Genomic DNA, 16,651 nt, shown 5'->3' with positions numbered 1-16,651 from the left:
AGCTTCGTTTCGTACATGATTTTCCTTCCGCCGTCAGACCTGTTCTGTTGGGCTTGTGGGGACGCAGCTTGCCGCCGCTATCCTCGTGTCGTTAGTACCGCACGTGAGCTCGATCTCATGCATTCGGCCGGAGTTTGAGGCTCCATCATGCATGATGGTCTTACAGTATTTGCTTTATTGGGATTGGCCGTCTTTCTTCCCCTTGGAAGATGGACCGCACAGCATTGGTACATTTGGCTCGCACCGATTGGTCTTGGATCCAGTACATGTCTTTTGATTCCCACCATTGGTACGAATAACGGCAAATTATACGCAATAATGAACATAAATCATCCACATTTGGTCAACGACTCTACCCAGGTTCCGCAGGCCGCATAAGGTAGGTACATGCGCTTGTTTTGTTGCCGTTGGCAGCCTTACATTGCTTTAAAATTGCGTGCTATCATTTGATCGTACTTAAGTAGTACAAGAGGTACAACAGTAGGTACCCGTGTACTCGTTGCTGGCCATAAGATTGCTATACCGCCACTTCAGGAAATGCATGCCAAGAAAGCACTGCAAACAAGTGACTCCACTATGACAGTGCGCACTAGGTCACTAGCAAACATCGGGCTCAATTGCCCTTCTTTGTGCTGACGCCTCTCCACCGCCTCACGATCCGTAGCAGGGATTGTAGACAAGGCTCCTGGACGTTTTCGCGTACTTCGCTTATGATATCACTGCTGCAAATCCTGTGTATAGCCCATACAAGGCCGCAATGCCGGCCTGAAGCGCACGGTGAGCTGGCCCGTTTGCCACTAGATGATGTCTTGCAGCATGTGGATACGAAAACAATTCTTGAGCAGAAGTCTCAGCCTTCCATCCTTCGACTCTGCCATGCATAGTCATTGATTATACCTATAGCACACTAACGTGCATATGTCAGTGTTTGCAGCACTCTCAAGTACCAACGGCGTCTCATTGCGAGACGTCTATCATAAGATAGGGTTAACAATCCGCGCCTTTGCCGTGAGGCCTATTCTCGGCCCGCTAAGAGTAGAATGGCCCAACTTTGGTGCCAGAGTATCGGGTCTGAAGCAAAAAACATAATTGGAGCGTCGGAACCTCTCAGTTGGGGCGCACGGCTTCCCACATCTTATTGCATCCTATCTGACACTCATTCAGAGGGAGCATGACTTACTTTACGGGTATTCGCATTTGTTCGTCACCATCCAGCTCTCTCTTTTGACAAGTCATCTGTGTTCAGCCCAAGGTTCTGTCGAAATTAGGATATAAAGCTCGGTGATCAAGATCACATCATTGTTCGCTACAGTTTCCACCAACTCCTCCCCTCCGCTCTTGTCATCGCTCCTTCAACTCCATCCGGCTCGCATATTCGGATCAAGTCTAGCCATGGCGCAAGTCAAGCCCTGGACCTACCGACTCCAAGGTTCTTTAGCCTCGTTATCTTGATATGCTGGCGTACTGACGCCATTTACAGAGTACTGCCAAGCTGAGAAGCTTGGGGAAATCATGTATCAGGATGTATCTGATCGTCGAGGTAATTGTCGACAATGCTTACACCAGCCACAAATTGCGTGTCTAATGCACGTGTAGGCGGTCGTACAGCTTGGTCTACCATTGCCGTGGTCAATGGCATACACTATCAGGCTCGCTTTTGGTATGATGGAGCTCGAATGCAACAGGCAAAAGAAGATGCTGCCGAAATTGCACTGCGCCAGATTACAGGATGTACCGACCCAAAATCGCAGCCTCCATCAGCAAGCCAGTACGGACGTGCACTTGCCGCCTGAGTCTTGTCCAGACATTGAGTGCTTCCATGCCTGCTATCCAAACAGAATTTCGCGTGGAGGCTGAGACTGGAAGGGGAGAAGACAGCACAAGGGCGCTATTCCATAGGTTCGGTGATTCGACATATTCTTTCTTCATTTTTCCAAAGATAAGGAAACCTGCGTTGGAGTCTAGCATACGACACGTAGATTCATTGGTTGTAGGGACGACGGCAGGCGTTACTTTACTCTCATCTACTGGATGTAGAAGGGACAAGGGCTAAGGGCAGGAAGCAACGCTGTCACTTCCACAACACGCTACCTAGACCCTGACCTACGCTAGTGCCTTCAAGTGCCAGAGAATTCGAGCTCTTTCTCCACAACATCCTTCCATAATCTCATTCTTGCATCTGCTTGTCGTTTGTGCGAACCTATCGTACTGCCGCTTCTCGACTGTACGATGTAGGCATGCTCTTACGGCTTGAACCTGCCTTTCTACTCAAGTACAGTCATCAGTACCGCTTCAAGCGCCCTGGGCACGTACTAGTGCCTTAGGCAAGGATACTAATCACAAAGGAAGACACCATGCACCTCAACTGCAGCAGCTGATACGGTGGCGCGATCGTAACAGGACTGGAGCCTTTGCCCGAAAGGCGAACCATCTCTATCAGTCACTCACCAAGAGCGCGTAGAGCATCCAATACCTCCGAAATTTAACATTGGATGTCACCCGATCATTGAATCTATTACAAACCTCCAAAATGCTTCATGGTATCAGAAAGAAGCTGGGCCTTCTTTGCTGTCACTCCGAACTGGGTGCGCACTTTCAATCAAGCTTGCCTATGGCCCACACAGTCCTTCTGACGCATTAATGAGGGGTACACCCATTACAAGCCATCTACTGTGGTCTACAGTGGATCTTCCTGGGCTCCAGTGCTAAAAGGGCTACTCCAAACGATCGTTCGCCCCCGGTTACGCACGTGAATGACAAAGTCTCTAGTAGTACGTCATTCCGCCGTGATAAACGGTCTTGTCTCATCTCATTTCGGTGCTGGACTAGAGTCAAACCGCCATTGAGTCGAATACTAGCCTCGACCAAAGCAAAAACAGACAAGACAGCGGCAATCGACCGGCTGTGTGCGGGCCGGAACGTTTACGAGCGTTTTGGTAAAAGCAGCCAGGGATTCCCACAGTTCAGCGTGATTCACCCGCCCGGAAGCGCCTCAAAAGTCTTAAGATGCTCCACTTGGGACGCTTGCCGCTCGGCAAAGTAGCAAGCTACCTGGCTCTTTCCAATGAAAACGTCCAATCCAGTGTTTACGTGCCGGTACGACCGAACCGTTGACGCCACAGAACAAAAGCAAGGAGGTAGTGTCTGGTGCGATGCAAAGCGAAGGGAACGGACACTTGCGTTTTGCGGGGACCGGAGTGCTCCATGAAACGCCGCGCTGCAGTGTCTGTCCTTCGACGATCCACTTTGTTCTGTCATGAACCTTTCATGAACATGCTCGGCCTTCATCTCGGTCGAAATTGCGAGCAGGCGTCCTCGAGGTGGCCGGATCCGGCGAGCGCGTGACCATAGTTCGAATCTTTGGGGCGAAAGCATGTGTACTTTGGAGCAAGACCACTCGGAGCTGAAGGACCCTCCTCTGCGTAATATCCGAAAACCGATAGGAGCACGATCTCTCATCGCAGCTAGCATCCGCAGGGGCACTTCATATAAACTTGACAGCTTGTTGCGAGCGACGTGGAGCTCTTAGCAAAGAGTTGTTCCGTATCGGTGGAGGGTCAGGATGCCGACTTGCGATTGGTTGTTTTCGAGTCGACATGCGATGGCTGTCGTGGACCGAGACATGTCTCGCCTGGGAACAGGCAGTTCACTGATATCCGTGTGCCGTTCTACGCATGATGTGAAACATTGTCACTCCCCCATACGATCACCAGGTCGCCTCTCAAGACCAGATTATCATTTGTGGTTGTTTGACTGCGCTCACGGCTCGGAATGTTCGGGCATGATGGAGTCATCAGGGATGAAATGATGGCTGTCGAGCTCATCAACACCAGCTCTACGCAACGGTTGTTGAACTGGTCATCAAAAGTGCATCTCATAGGTCAATCTCACTTGCGCCACCGAAGTCATGAGCCGCAATTTTAACCTTACAAGCTCGAGAATCCTTCATTGTTTGCGCAGGCCCATTGCAACACCTTCCACCAGGGCTCAGGCAATTGAAGCAACCTTTACAACATAGCGCGCTGCATTGCTACCCAATAGCACTAACTTGCAAGAGGCTGGCGCTATGTGCACGCGCTGAGGCAGAGGTAATACCAGGCTTTAGCTATGCACGAGGATCTACCGAGCCATTTCGGCTCTCCTTTGCGCCCTGGTGAATCCTTCGCTGGTAGCCCAGCGTGTAAACACTCGTGCGGCAACAAAACATCTGCCAACAAGAATCTGGAACTACCAGATCATCGATACACCCATGGCTCCATATAATTCTACTATGGTGCAGCAAAGGACATGCCACGGAATACGTACGCAATTTAGCCTAGTCGGTCTGACTGATGAGTGTTCGGCACAGAACCTCGTCGATATTTTGCACCCATGTCAGTCGAACGAGATCTCCATCAGCCACTCTTGAGTGTCATCGCACATTGGCAGAAAGCCAGAGACGTAGTATCAGTCCTTCTGGATTGCAAGTTCTGTTTGAGGTTCAGTTGAACATTCAAGCTAGGACTTCTACTGAACTTCTAACGCCAGCTCTGCCTGTCAATAGCTGAATTTTGTACATCGTCTGACCTGCCGGACCCTCAGACATTTGCTTGAACCCACCATCGACCCACGGCTTTTTACGTCCGTCTACTTTGTTGGCACAAGTGCTCGTCGTGCAAGCAAGGAGGTACAATCATTGTATCTGCGCGCTGATAGAGGCTTATAGCACCGCCACTTCGCTCGAAACCTCATGCTACCTCGTACAGGGACTCGACGCCGCCGCACATACAGATCTAAGAGCCCTTCTTGACGCTACCACACACAGTCGTCCTTGTTCGAATGGAGCGATAACGCCGAATATCTTAAATGAAACGGACGATTGTACAAATGGCTGAGCATACTAGCCGGGTTGCATCACAATGGCCTCGACGTCGCGAGCGACTTGCCACAGGCTCTGACTTCGGCATTCCACGCTGTCTTCGGGAAGACGCGCGTGCAAGGCATTTGAGATGTTGACGTACGCACAACCCGTCACAGGCATACGTCCGAACTGATGCGCAATGAAATTTCGCTCAGTCACACTGCCTCCTTGTCATGATGACTACTCGAGGTTGGGTTTACTGTCCACAAAAGGGGCCTCGTCACTCCAAGCATCAGGGAAAAACATGGACTTGTTCAAGGTATGGAACAAGACATTATTGTGGGCAACTGCGTGGCAAACGTCAGTAGAATCTTCTACTGCCCCTCTCGCATCAGCATACCTAGCATGGATGCCCCCGCCCTCCACTTGGGGCAGCTTCAGTTCATGCAGGCAAGTGGCTAGCACGCGTGGCCGGTTTCACCCTGTCTCTGTCGTTGCTAGGTATCTATATGTCTACGAAAGACGCGACTCAGGGCGCCGGAACGAATACCTACCTAAACACCTATACAGGAAATTCAGGGGCCATATGAGCATCAGATCACTGACCTACTCGGACAGTCGTGTAGAAGGAAACACAAGTACTACCACACCGCCATCTATTGTCTGAGCGTACGCTAGCTGCCTTGCTGTGGAGCCCAAGGTTTCGTGGAGGTAAAAGTTTGACTGTCACGATCACAATGTCAACCGGAATTGAAGGTCAAACCTTGCTGACGAGATGACGGCCTGCCGCGGAGCATCAAAAAACGTGCACATATTTGTCAGATGATCAGGTTCAATCACTTCTAGGTATCAGTATGGTGCCTTGAATGGCAACCGAACTGTCCGCTGACGCAATAACCTCGTGCACATTGTGAACCGCTAGAGTCACTACGGCACAGCACACGGGCAGAAACGAGACCAAACCACGGGGACCACGTCGAAGCGGGAACGGGGGCCGATCCGAACATCGAGACTTTCGTAGGCCAGGTTGATCGCAACACCACCAAGATGTAGCTTATGCATCTGACGGACCCGAGCGGGAGTTCAATATCGACAGCTCACGCGAGCAAGGCAGACTGGCAGCATGACATGCGGTCACAGCCCCTAGGCCAACCGAAGCGTCATCCCAGAAAGAGGGCTGCGGTGCGGGCCGAAAGACGCATGCCTCACCGCCCATTGTGTCGGAACATATCACTGCTTGCAGAACGACTCTGCATCGGAGAAATGCTGTCCCAGCTGGATGGTTGATCCTACGTCGCACAGAGCATCGTTTGCTGGCTCAACTAGCTGCCTTCGGAGCCGATATGTGCATCTGCGCGTTGTAGATTTGGAGTTGCGATGGAGTGGTGATGATGTCGCACGGGCGGTCGGGGCGGCCGCAAAGGATTAGTCTCATCTCCTTCGAGGTTCAATTTAGCAGAAGCCCGGAGATGAATCCATGAGGAACAATAGGCTTGGTCTTGGTAAAAGTTTGTGAGTGGCCTACCAGAATCTTACAGGCCTTGTAGCGTTTCAACTCCTCCAGCTGGGCAAAACCTTCTAAGCGGAGAAGTAACTCGGGGTTGAGATGCAGCGACCAGCCTGCTGCTGGCAGGTCTCGTCCCTGACAATTGACTGATATGTTAGATGCCGACACCCCTCGAATACGCCGTGTCTTTGCGCCTTGAGGACATACGCACCTGTAGCAATTCGATGCACAGCTTCATCGCCAGAAAGACACAATGAGAGCATTGGCTCCCTCCTGAGTCGTCCGCGCTCAGCTACAACAACCAGCACCCACCTCACCCAATGTACAAGCTACAAATGGCACCACTGGCACTTCGCCCAAATATCTCGTCCGTCTAACGGCTATCACGAGCGCAAACGTCATAATTAAGTAGCTGCCACCAGTGCTGCCCGCGCGCGGACGCAACGGGCACTAACACTCGGTCCCAAACTTCGACCCCGGCACACAGGGCCTCCCCAGAAACTCACCGGGCGGCGGGGAACCGTGCATCACGGCTACGCTCGCACGCGCCCACCACGCGTCGCCGCGATGAACCAACAAGCTCAAGAGGAGATGCAGCTGGCTTTGAGAGCTATATAATCGCCATCGCAGGCGCCGCGATGCTCCTTCACCACCACCACCCACGACTGGTGACAAACCGCCCGCGAATCGCCCACCACGCAAGCCACTCCAGCCACAAGACGAGTCAGCACCCAACATGACGGAAGCCACCCTACAAGCCACCCGCTCCACCCCCTCGCCCAAATTCGCCGCCCTCGAATCCGCAGCCCTCGCCTTCATCGCCGCGCAATCCCACACGCCCCACCTCCCTACGCCCCTCGACCACGCTCTCCTGCGCCGCCTCGTCACACTCTCCTACACACACACCTTTGGCCCCAGCTACGCCGTCTCACAGAGCCCCAAGCTTCAAGGCTCCTTCAGCATTGACGCGTTCATTGCACACACGGGCGGTCTAGCGCCGTGGCTTGAAGGGTGGGAGATCAGGGTTAGGGGCGTGGTGGTGGATGAGGCGAGGGAGTGTGTGGTGGTGAGGGCGGGGTATGGGATGGATGTTGCGGGGGAGGTGGTGGAGAATGAGGTGGTGTGGTGGTTGGAGTTTGAGGAGGGAGGGGGAGAGGCAGAGTGGATGGTTAAGAGGAGCACGGAGATTGTGGATGGGATTGCGGCGGGGAGGATCAAGGAACTGGTGGTGGTGAAGAAGGGTGATGCGGTGGTGGCTGGCTAGTTGAGTGGAAGCATGCTGCTGTACTGCAGCAGTAAGCAATTGGGAAAACAGATACGTCGTGAATCGTGTCGATGAGGAATCTAGGTCTATGTATGCCCACATACGCCAAAGTCGCTCGTTCCGCCGCCCAATGCTGCCGGTATCGTGATGTCGTGAACTCATCTCCACACGCCTACGCCTCGTCCTTGGGCTCCGTGTCCGCGCGCCAGCTGCACGTCTTGCCCGCCTTCTTCCACAGCTCCTGTCTCTCGCGGAATACCGCCGTAGTCCACGTCTTGATCTCCGGGCTTTGGATCTTCTGCGCCACCCAGGTAAACTCGCCCAGGTCCGTCTCGCACTTCTGGCTGCGCTCGTACTCGACCATCTGCAGCAGCAGCTCGATCTTGTCGATGTCGTGCACAAACAGACTCTCCGCGGTCACGCTGTCCTCATACTCCTGCCAGATCTGGCGCACATCCTGTCCATTCAGCCCGCCGTTGAACTTGCCAAGCAGGTTCGTGCAGATGTAATCCATCGTCTCCGACTCGCGGCGGCTCTTCTCCTCCTTGGACACGGGATCCACGGGCGTGATGTCGCCGACCAGCGACTCGGCCATGTCGTGGATCAGCGCCATGCGGCAGCACCGCAGGATGTCGAGCCGCGAGCTGACCGACTGCGGCGCCATCAGCGTCAGGATGCTCATGCGGTACATGTGGTCGGAGATGCTCTCGCAGTTGTCGATGCCGAAGCGGCGCCAGCCCGCGCGCTTGGTGGTCTTGAGGCGCTCCAAGAGGTGGAAGAAGGGGACGGGCGAGTCGGTGGATTCTTGGTAGCCGTGCTCGATGTCTGCGAGGACTGGGCGAGTGTCAGTATGTGGCGCACGCGCAGGAGCGGCGCAGGACGTGTCGCACATGGGCGACGCTGCCTCCTATGACGTACCGGTCTGCACCGTCCACTTGCTCTCCTGCACCTCTTGTGCGTCGAGCTTCCCCGCGGCGGGCGCGGCGACGCCGTTGGTCTGTGTGCCCTCGTCGACAGCCATGGTGGAGTTGAAGAATCGAATGTGTGCGAGATGTCGGTGTGCGGGATGTCGGTGTGCGAGAGGACGGCTGGGGCGCGGGACGAGGGGCAATAAAGCGCGACGGGCGATAGGCGTGAATGAGCGTGTTCGACAAACAGCGGGAGAAAACATGACGCTGGCCGCGGCGCACCGACCGTGGCGCGGTTGCTGTTTGGGCGGGAGCGGACCCCTGGTTCCCTGTGTGTTGCACCACCACAACGTCACTTTACAGTTTACAGATGCATTGCAGCCGCCCGGCGCTGCTAACGAGGACGAGCCCGGGCACATGCCACCCGCCAACCCAGGACCATGTCACGCCCCATCTCCGAGTCCTCGACTGCCACTGCGGCGCGCCTCGGCCATGCGCGCAACCTGGCCGTCAAAACAAACACCGCCGGCCCCGTCACCAAGCCGCCGCCGAACCCAATCCCTGCCTCCGATGTCAGGCTGTTTGTGACCAACCTGCGCTTGCTGGACTTTGACCTGCGCAGCGACTGGCCCAACATCACCGCGCAGACCTTCTCGGCCAAGAATGCAGACCAGAAGCAGCGCATCGGCGGCACCGAGTGGGCGCTGTTCCGCCTCTTCGAGATCTGGGACCCCACCGAGACTGCACATGTGCGTCGGAAATCAATTAGGATAGACCTATCGCTGACCGACGACACAGAAACTGCGCCCCTTCTTCCCTCCCCTTGAGCCGCTCCAGTCCCTGAACCTCCGCGCCGCCCTGTACCGATGTCTGAACGAGCTGAAGAAGAACGGCCTGCTCGGCCGCGAGTCAGTGCTGCGCAAGACAATGCTGGACGAGTGCAAGGGCGAGAAATTCTACGAGATCATTGCGCTGTTCTCGGCTGCAGTACTCAAGAAGGTGCTTGCTTCAAAGGGTGGAGATCATCCGAATGCCGCGGTCGCGCGAAAACTAGCAACAGCCTCTCATCTCTCCGGCGACGCGCAGCGATCTCTGATACCACTCGCAATCGCACACAAGGCTGCACTGGTGAATGTGCTGCGCCGGAAGGAGGAGAAGAGGGCGAAATTCAAGGAGTTCGAGGCAACACTAGATTCGAAAGCCAATGAGATCAACAAACGCATACGGAAGTGTGCGGAAACTCCGAGGGCGAAAAGGCCGGCTGTGCCGCAGAGAGACGCAGATGCTGTCAAGAGACAACTTGCATGTAACTGGATTGGCAACCAGAAGTGGCTTGAGGTCATACTACACGGCGATCAGGTCCAAGCCGGAGATGCATTCCTCAGCAATCGATTCGACAAAGTGTGGCATATGGTTGAGCGAGGCAGGAAGCTGGAAGACGCAGCCCCCGAGGCAGGACTGCTGGAGGATCTGCAGTCGAGGGTTCAGGAACAGCAGACGCGATTGCAGAAATGGAAGAACTTTCACGAAGAGTTGCGCCGAGACAGTAATGAGGAGGCGTCGGCGAAACAGAAAGTGTCGACTACTGCAAAGGAGTTCAAATTCGACGATCATGTTCAACATCAATTGCCAGTGGCCCGAGAGATTGAATTTGGTGCTGTACAGAAACCAGCGATGAGATCGAGCTACGTGGATATTCTATCGGACATGGATTCAGAGCTGTCGCGTGTCTCGCAGGCAAAACCTCAACCAGCGCTCGCTGCTCTTCGCCGGCGGCGCAGATCGTCCTCGAGTGCTCCTCGCTCCCCAATCCGTACAAGACGACCTTCAATCTCGAAGATGGTAGCGAAGGCACCATCAGTTCCAGCCTGGCATGCGGAGCCGAAGTCTCTTGTTTGTGAGCCGAAAACGCTCGTCCGGGAGCAGAAGGCTTTGTTTGAGGGACTTTCTGCTAGCAACTCTGTGGCGCCCATACGGCGACGGTCAACGACGAAGAGGACGCCTATCGATTCAGATGCCGGCGTCGGGCACCAGTTGTCTAATATACGAATGGCGGCACCTGCAGCATCGGCCAGTCAATCACCTGTTCGCCAACGTTTCCAACCTCAGCGCGAGCCCCAGCCTATACCATCAGCAGCCGCTCTACACAGCCGCGCAGTGTCATCATCTCCACCTCTTTCAGAAGGCTCTCCAGTACCTTCGCAGCCCACAACGTTCTCAGAACCATCATCCATGGAAGAATCGACGTCTGCCTTGGGGAGCTCGGTCCCTACTTTGGAGATGCCCAGCCTGAACCCAGAGGATGCGCTTGCTGATCAAATCATCAATGCTATCGGCAACGCCACCCCGTCGCCGGTCAAGAAACCTCAGCCGCGCATGTCAATGTCGCTAGTAGAACGCACACGGATGACTCTTTCACGAACGCCGTCATTCGAGCCCGTACCTGAATCACCCGATCCACTTCCTTCAGCACCGCCGACTATGCTCCCTGCGAGCAGCGATGATCAGGTCTCCAACGTCACGACCCTACTGGAACGAACGCGCCTTAGTATGGCGGCCATGTCCAACCGGCCCCCGCAAGAGACGGATAAGAAACGGAAGCGCAAATCGAGGAGCTCACTGTTCCCCGTCAACCAATTCGAAACAATCCGCCACCGCGAGTCTTTTGGTGCGCTGGAAGAAGAAGAGAGCGGCACCAAGACCCCGCAAGAAGACCTGCTCACAGGCGACGTTGACTACGACCGCGTGTTCAGGAGCCGCCCACGCATTGCTACAAGCCCGATCTTCAGCCCTGAGAAGTATCTGAACTTTGACGGGGAGGGAGACGAGAATGCGTATGAGGAAGAGATCACAGGTATTGATTTGGGAGACGTTGATCAGAGCGATGATGAGGATGAGGATGGCTTTACGCAGAACTTGGCGAACAGTCCAAGTAAGCGACCAGGGCAATTCAGGTATTGAGCCTCAATACAGCTCTGCAGTGTTGTCGACACGGAGACTGTGTGCAGTTTCATTCCAGCGACCGCTTGCGCCGTCTGCCTTCTGAAGAGCAGTTGCTAATATAGTACTACAATTTACTAGTCTAGGCCAAGAATCATAGACAGAGAACCACGTCGACTGATTGTTGTGGCTTGTAGTACCACGCCCTACGAAGTGACTAATTTGAGTGATTGGTCTTGGTACCAACCCTTTTAGGCGGCGAACCCCGTTTTACAAATTAGTATAAAGTCGCGAGAGCATCGCTCGTTCAATAGAGCACCTACGTTGGCTCCATATTGCATCATAGACGTGCTCCGTTGCTCAATGGACGCCTGAAATCGACTTCTAAACTTTCAACACTTAGCTAGCCATTCACTGCTACCCTACACCCGAGCACCGTCAAACAGTGACCCAGCTGCGAGATGGCCAACGAAAAGGACACACCAATCTATAGAGTCATCCGCGTACCCCGAGACTCACCACGCCTCCCCGACCTCGCCGCCAAATCCCGCGCCGCCCGCCTCCACGCCCTCCACACCGACCCAACCAGCTTCCTCTCCCAGCACGCCACCGAATCCGCCCTACCCCCCACCGTCTGGCAAACGCGGCTCTCGCACCCCGAAACCGCCATCCTCATTGCCGTCGCCACCTGCAGCCCTTCCGCCGCAGACGACGAGACGGTGCTACTCGACAGCGAATGGGCGGGCTTCGCCGCCGTCCGCGGGCCCATGAAGTATGCTGATTACTATGTGAGTCCGGACCAAGGGCTCCCTGTTCCGCGGAATCCGCACGAGGAGGCGCGCTGGCATGTGTATGATGTGTATACATTGCCTGCGCATCGCGGGCGCGGGCTCGCGAAGTGGCTTGTGGGGGAGTGTGTTGCGGATGCGACGCTAAGGACTGCTGCTCTTGCATCTGCCTCGAGAACGCCGGAGGGGCTGGAGGCAAAAGGTCTGGGGGCTGAAGGTCCGGGGGCTGAAGGTCTGGAGCTGAAGCAAGCACGCATCAGGTTGTTCGTGGACCCGCGGAACGCGTGGGTGGTCAAGGTGTATGAGGGATTGGGGTTCAGGGCAGCAGGGAGCGCGACGCTGGAAGAGGGGTTCAGGGCGAATATGTTGGAGGAGAGTATTCCGAGGGATACGAGGGTGAATGCAGAGGTGGAGAGATTGTGGCATGCGCGGTTTGGGTTGGCTATGGAGAGGATTGTGAGGGTTTGAGGATGGGGTGCGAGGACGAAGTCGATATACAGAATGTGTCCTAGGTAGCTTTACCTGAGGTTGATCTTACGGCGATTGGAACCATGCCCGGAAGCTCCAACGATGCGGAGGCATCCACTGGCACCTTCCTTACCAGTGCGCAACTGCTCTATACTCTCACCAACCTTGCCTCTTGGAATTTAGGTACCTTCTATAGCCAGAACGAGAGCACTTTCTCTTTCTACATCAACACAGTCACCACATCCGTTTGCCTCGCGGGCCTTGTTGCGCTTCGAACACCCTCTCTTACACACCTCTCCAGTCTACAGCCTCATTGCTACGAGCCACCTCTCCGCTCACGCGGACCGCAACCTTTGATATGTGTGTTGCGGCTTCCATCCCCAACACCCTGTTTCGACAACAGCGAGGTCATGCTGACTGTGTAGCTCCCCCTCAATACCGCCATCACGTTCTCCCCTGGTGTCCTCTCTTCGTGCGGTCCCTGCTTGCCAGTGCAACGGCAACCCCGAAGGAAGCTACCAGTCATCCACGAGTCGTACACTCTGGATCCTTCTATAAGGCCGAGCCTCGGCAGGGCAAGCACTTTGCCTACGCTGTCACGCGTCAGCAGTTCGAGAAGCTCCAGAAGTAGCCAGACACGCGTAGGACAGCTACATCGCAGACCTACACTCCTCGAGAAGGTCGCTTACATTGAAACAAATCCTGTCGACAAAGGTCCCTGGCATCCAGAAAGTGCTTATCACGTCCCTAGGAAATCCTAGAAGGATCTTCGTGAGGATATCATAGCGCAAGACGCAGAATACAAGAGGCGTAAGGAAGCAAAACGTCTCTGTCGTCAGCTTGACGGCTCGAGATCGCGGTCAAGTTCTGTTACACCAAGTGGTTCTTCTTGGTCGAGTCTGTCTAGAGTCAACTCTACCCGCAGCTACAAGTCTGCTTCCCAGCTCGGTTCGATCAGCCGCATTGTCCCTTTGAAACATTCGGAGACCGGAAGTACAGTCAGCTCAGTTCCGTCCTCGATATCTGGAAGGTCCACTCGACTCTAGGAGGTAGAGACAGCAGAGCAAGATGATCGAGTCACTGCGAGACATGAAGCACAGAAGCAGCAGCTACGAGAATCTGGAGAGGGAAAGGACCGCCAACAAAATACTACATCGCATGGAGGACAAGGTCAACGAGGACTCTTTGGACGGCACAAGAGCAAGAATCCTCGGCATGTCTCCACGAGAATCGATGAAATGCTTGCTAATCCTATGCAGCGAACGCTCGTGCGATCTACGGCTCGAATCGATGTCTCGACGTGATAAGTTTCGCTCCAACTTCCTCACGAAAGATTGGCGCCGCCATTGTCGAACACAATCCAACGAGTAGATCGTACATTCACTGCACTTCGGCAAAGGAGGACTCCCGTCTTGCGGCGTATGAGCACCTACTTGTCATCACCGAAGATCTGATGCAGCGCCTGATGGACACGGAAGGTATCGGCAGCAGCGGCTGGTTGCCAGCAACACCTCAGGCACAACATGCAGCAACATACAATGCTGCAAGCGTCTGCGGAAGCGTGGCTGGCAGTATGCCTGCGAGTCGGAGGAGCAGTGTTACGCCGCAGGAGTCCGGCAATATAAGCTTCATACCTACAAACTTGCTAAGAGGAGTACAGGATCATCATACCTCCGCCTGAACGCTTCGTTAACGATTTTCACTCGCCTTACTCATCTCATCATATTCAGAGACCTCCAATTGGCGCGAACGCTCCGCCACTGGTCCGCGGCAACAGTGACACTGCTTTCGGCTGCACGACCCCTCAGCCACAGCACATCATGCCCCGTACGAGCAGCGATGTTGTGATACAGCAGCCGCAGCCGGTGCCGGCAGGACAATATACAGGTAATCACGGCCGTGTGCAGTGGAATCTGGGCTCGGAGGGATGAAGTGTTGACTGAGTCATTCGTCCTGCCTGGTGTCGAGCGGTGGCACGTGAAGGACATCTCTTTCTCTTGGCCCTCGCTTGATACCTAGATACAACCGTTCAATATCGTACCTCGCTTCAATGTTTCATCGAATCAGCTTAATTCAGGTGGCCACTGTTGAATAGCCCGCGTAGGTCTTTGCGTTCGCCTAACGCGTTCTCGCTGGGCCTGATTTGTGTTTTGGACCAGCTACAATTCTTGTTTGGTTTGAGACCCCCGATGATGGCCTAAAGCGTTCTTGTACAGTCCTTTTGGGCGTGCTTCGTGCCTTGACCAACTACAACACTGGGCTGGTATAGAAACTGATTGTTCTTCGTTAAGTTCCAGCTATAATTCTGGGCTGGTACGAGACACTGAATGGTCTTCGTTGAGTTCGTGCTTCAAGTCTCAGACGAACTACAATTCTGGGCTGGTACGAGACATCCGATACCTAGCCCAAGAAGCGCATAGCTCTCGCGCATGGCCTGCGCAAGAAGCACACGCGGCAGCGGCCCTATGATGTGAGACAGGGACTGATTTGTACCAGACTTGCGAGCGACTGCCTGGAAGGCGTTCGTGAAAGGGTGCAGGGCACTAGCGGCGCTAAATATTTGATCGCACATTTGCCCGCCCCACACGCCACTCCATCTTCGAATCGCAGCAACAACGACCGCCCACCACGCACGACGAACACCGACACTCCCTACGCAAATACACCACATCACATAGCAGCCATGTCTCGAGTAGCAGGGTATGTGCTGCCGATATGCGCCCAGTCGCACGTACTGACAGTATTCGCAGCCGCACCGACTGGGCCGAAGAGGAGGACGAGAACGACCTCGCCCTTCCCCAGCAGACAGTCACCAAGAACAAGGACGGAACCGAGACGATCGTATCCTACCGCATCAACGAGGACGGCAAGAAGGTCAAGACCACCCGTCGCATCAAGAAGACCGTCATCAAGCAAGTCGTAAACCCCCGCGTCGCTGAGCGCAAGGCATGGCCAAAATTCGGCCAGGAGAAGGGCAAGGCCGCCGGCCCCCAGACCGACACAGTCTCTGTCGCCGAGAACATCGTGTTCCGCCCACAGTCCAACTGGAAGGCCGCATCAGACGACAAGGGCGAGGAGGACAAGAAGAAGCTGGAGCTGAAGAACGCGAAGATTAAGTGCCGTATCTGCTCTGGCGACCATTTCACAACAAAGTGCCCCTTCAAGGACACCATGGCCCCCGAGGGCGCCGATGCCCCTGCCGACATGCCCGACGATGCGCCCGGCGGCGCCGGAGGTCTCGGCGCAGGAAGCGGTGGATACGTGCCCCCGCACATGCGAGGCAAGATGGGTGGCGGCGAGAAGATGGGCGGCAAGTTCGACCGCGACGACAGCGCGACGCTGCGTGTCACCAACGTCAGCGAGATCGCGGAAGAGCAGGACCTCCGGGATATGTTCAGCAGATACGGGCACGTCACGAGAGTGTTCCTGGCCAAGGACCGCGAGACAGGGCGGGCAAAGGGCTTTGCTTTCATCAGTTATGCGGACAGGGACGATGCTGCCAAGGCGTGCGAGAAGATGGATGGATGTAAGTTCACGCATATTCGTTGTACTACTTTTCGAGCCTACGCTAATATGCTACAGTCGGTTTCGGCCATCTTATCCTGCGCGTCGAGTTCGCCAAGAAGGCTTAGGTGCGCTTCTAGTAGTCTGCACGGTACCTTTGCGCGTTTACAGCAGGTGGCCAGGAGGTCGTTGTAGCGCTCACAAAATGGTTGGGGGCAATGGACATTGTACAGGAATGCGTGTTTAGCAAGACGTTTGACAGCGCATGGCGCGCGGTATACGGATAGCATATGCTGGCGCGGTTGGTGGGTATTGCTACGGTGTAGCCTGTTATGGATGGGCTATGATGTCGATGACTAGAGAGTAATGCCATTCTCATGATCTCAATGCTTTGCTCGGGAATGGAGTGCTTGCATCTCTCGTGATTTAGGG

At 54.9% G+C, this 16,651-nt stretch overlaps 7 protein-coding genes across 7 annotated transcripts; 6 read left to right on the top strand and 1 right to left on the bottom strand.

The window, feature by feature from the left end:
* Window positions 1-1,118: 1,118 nt before the first annotated feature.
* Window positions 1,119-2,176, top strand: C7974DRAFT_406883 (uncharacterized protein). Its single transcript, XM_046143181.1, has 3 exons — window positions 1,119-1,429; window positions 1,481-1,540; window positions 1,597-2,176. The coding sequence occupies exons 1-3, from the start codon at window positions 1,393-1,395 to the stop codon at window positions 1,791-1,793; spliced, it is 294 nt and encodes a 97-aa protein (XP_045991063.1). The 5' UTR covers window positions 1,119-1,392; the 3' UTR covers window positions 1,794-2,176.
* Window positions 2,177-6,846: 4,670 nt separating this feature from the next.
* Window positions 6,847-7,925, top strand: C7974DRAFT_89961 (uncharacterized protein). Its single transcript, XM_046147466.1, has one exon. It carries the CDS (start codon window positions 7,084-7,086, stop codon window positions 7,609-7,611), a length of 528 nt encoding a protein of 175 aa, XP_045991062.1. The 5' UTR covers window positions 6,847-7,083; the 3' UTR covers window positions 7,612-7,925.
* C7974DRAFT_323722 (HD domain-containing protein) lies at window positions 7,784-8,632 on the bottom strand (the record flags this gene model as incomplete). Its single annotated transcript, XM_046138919.1, has 2 exons — window positions 7,784-8,445; window positions 8,530-8,632. 2 exons carry the CDS (start codon window positions 8,630-8,632, stop codon window positions 7,784-7,786), a joined length of 765 nt encoding a protein of 254 aa, XP_045991061.1.
* A 327-nt stretch (window positions 8,633-8,959) lies between these two features.
* C7974DRAFT_323555 (HAUS augmin-like complex subunit 6 N-terminus-domain-containing protein) lies at window positions 8,960-11,480 on the top strand (the record flags this gene model as incomplete). The annotated part of the gene is made up of 3 exons (XM_046138909.1): window positions 8,960-9,268; window positions 9,318-10,678; window positions 10,781-11,480. 3 exons carry the CDS (start codon window positions 8,960-8,962, stop codon window positions 11,478-11,480), a joined length of 2,370 nt encoding a protein of 789 aa, XP_045991060.1.
* Window positions 11,481-11,920: 440 nt separating this feature from the next.
* On the top strand, window positions 11,921-12,715 carry C7974DRAFT_323471 (uncharacterized protein; the record flags this gene model as incomplete). The annotated part of the gene is made up of 2 exons (XM_046138901.1): window positions 11,921-12,364; window positions 12,443-12,715. 2 exons carry the CDS (start codon window positions 11,921-11,923, stop codon window positions 12,713-12,715), a joined length of 717 nt encoding a protein of 238 aa, XP_045991059.1.
* Window positions 12,716-13,783: 1,068 nt separating this feature from the next.
* Window positions 13,784-15,010, top strand: C7974DRAFT_445922 (uncharacterized protein; the record flags this gene model as incomplete). Its single annotated transcript, XM_046145568.1, has 3 exons — window positions 13,784-13,907; window positions 13,975-14,326; window positions 14,376-15,010. The coding sequence occupies 3 exons, from the start codon at window positions 13,784-13,786 to the stop codon at window positions 14,644-14,646; spliced, it is 747 nt and encodes a 248-aa protein (XP_045991058.1). The 3' UTR covers window positions 14,647-15,010.
* A 200-nt stretch (window positions 15,011-15,210) lies between these two features.
* Window positions 15,211-16,606, top strand: C7974DRAFT_406873 (eukaryotic translation initiation factor-like protein 3 subunit G). Its single transcript, XM_046143180.1, has 2 exons — window positions 15,211-16,241; window positions 16,298-16,606. The coding sequence occupies exons 1-2, from the start codon at window positions 15,431-15,433 to the stop codon at window positions 16,345-16,347; spliced, it is 861 nt and encodes a 286-aa protein (XP_045991057.1). The 5' UTR covers window positions 15,211-15,430; the 3' UTR covers window positions 16,348-16,606.
* The last annotated feature ends 45 nt before the right edge of the window (window positions 16,607-16,651 follow it).

The sequence above is a fragment of the Boeremia exigua genome (assembly GCF_020726555.1).
Source record: "Boeremia exigua strain MPI-SDFR-AT-0100 chromosome Unknown C7974scaffold_16, whole genome shotgun sequence".
Taxonomy (NCBI): Eukaryota; Fungi; Ascomycota; class Dothideomycetes; order Pleosporales; family Didymellaceae; genus Boeremia; species Boeremia exigua.
Note: the sequence above shows the minus strand (reverse complement) of the source record. Positions and strands in the feature narration are given on the sequence as shown.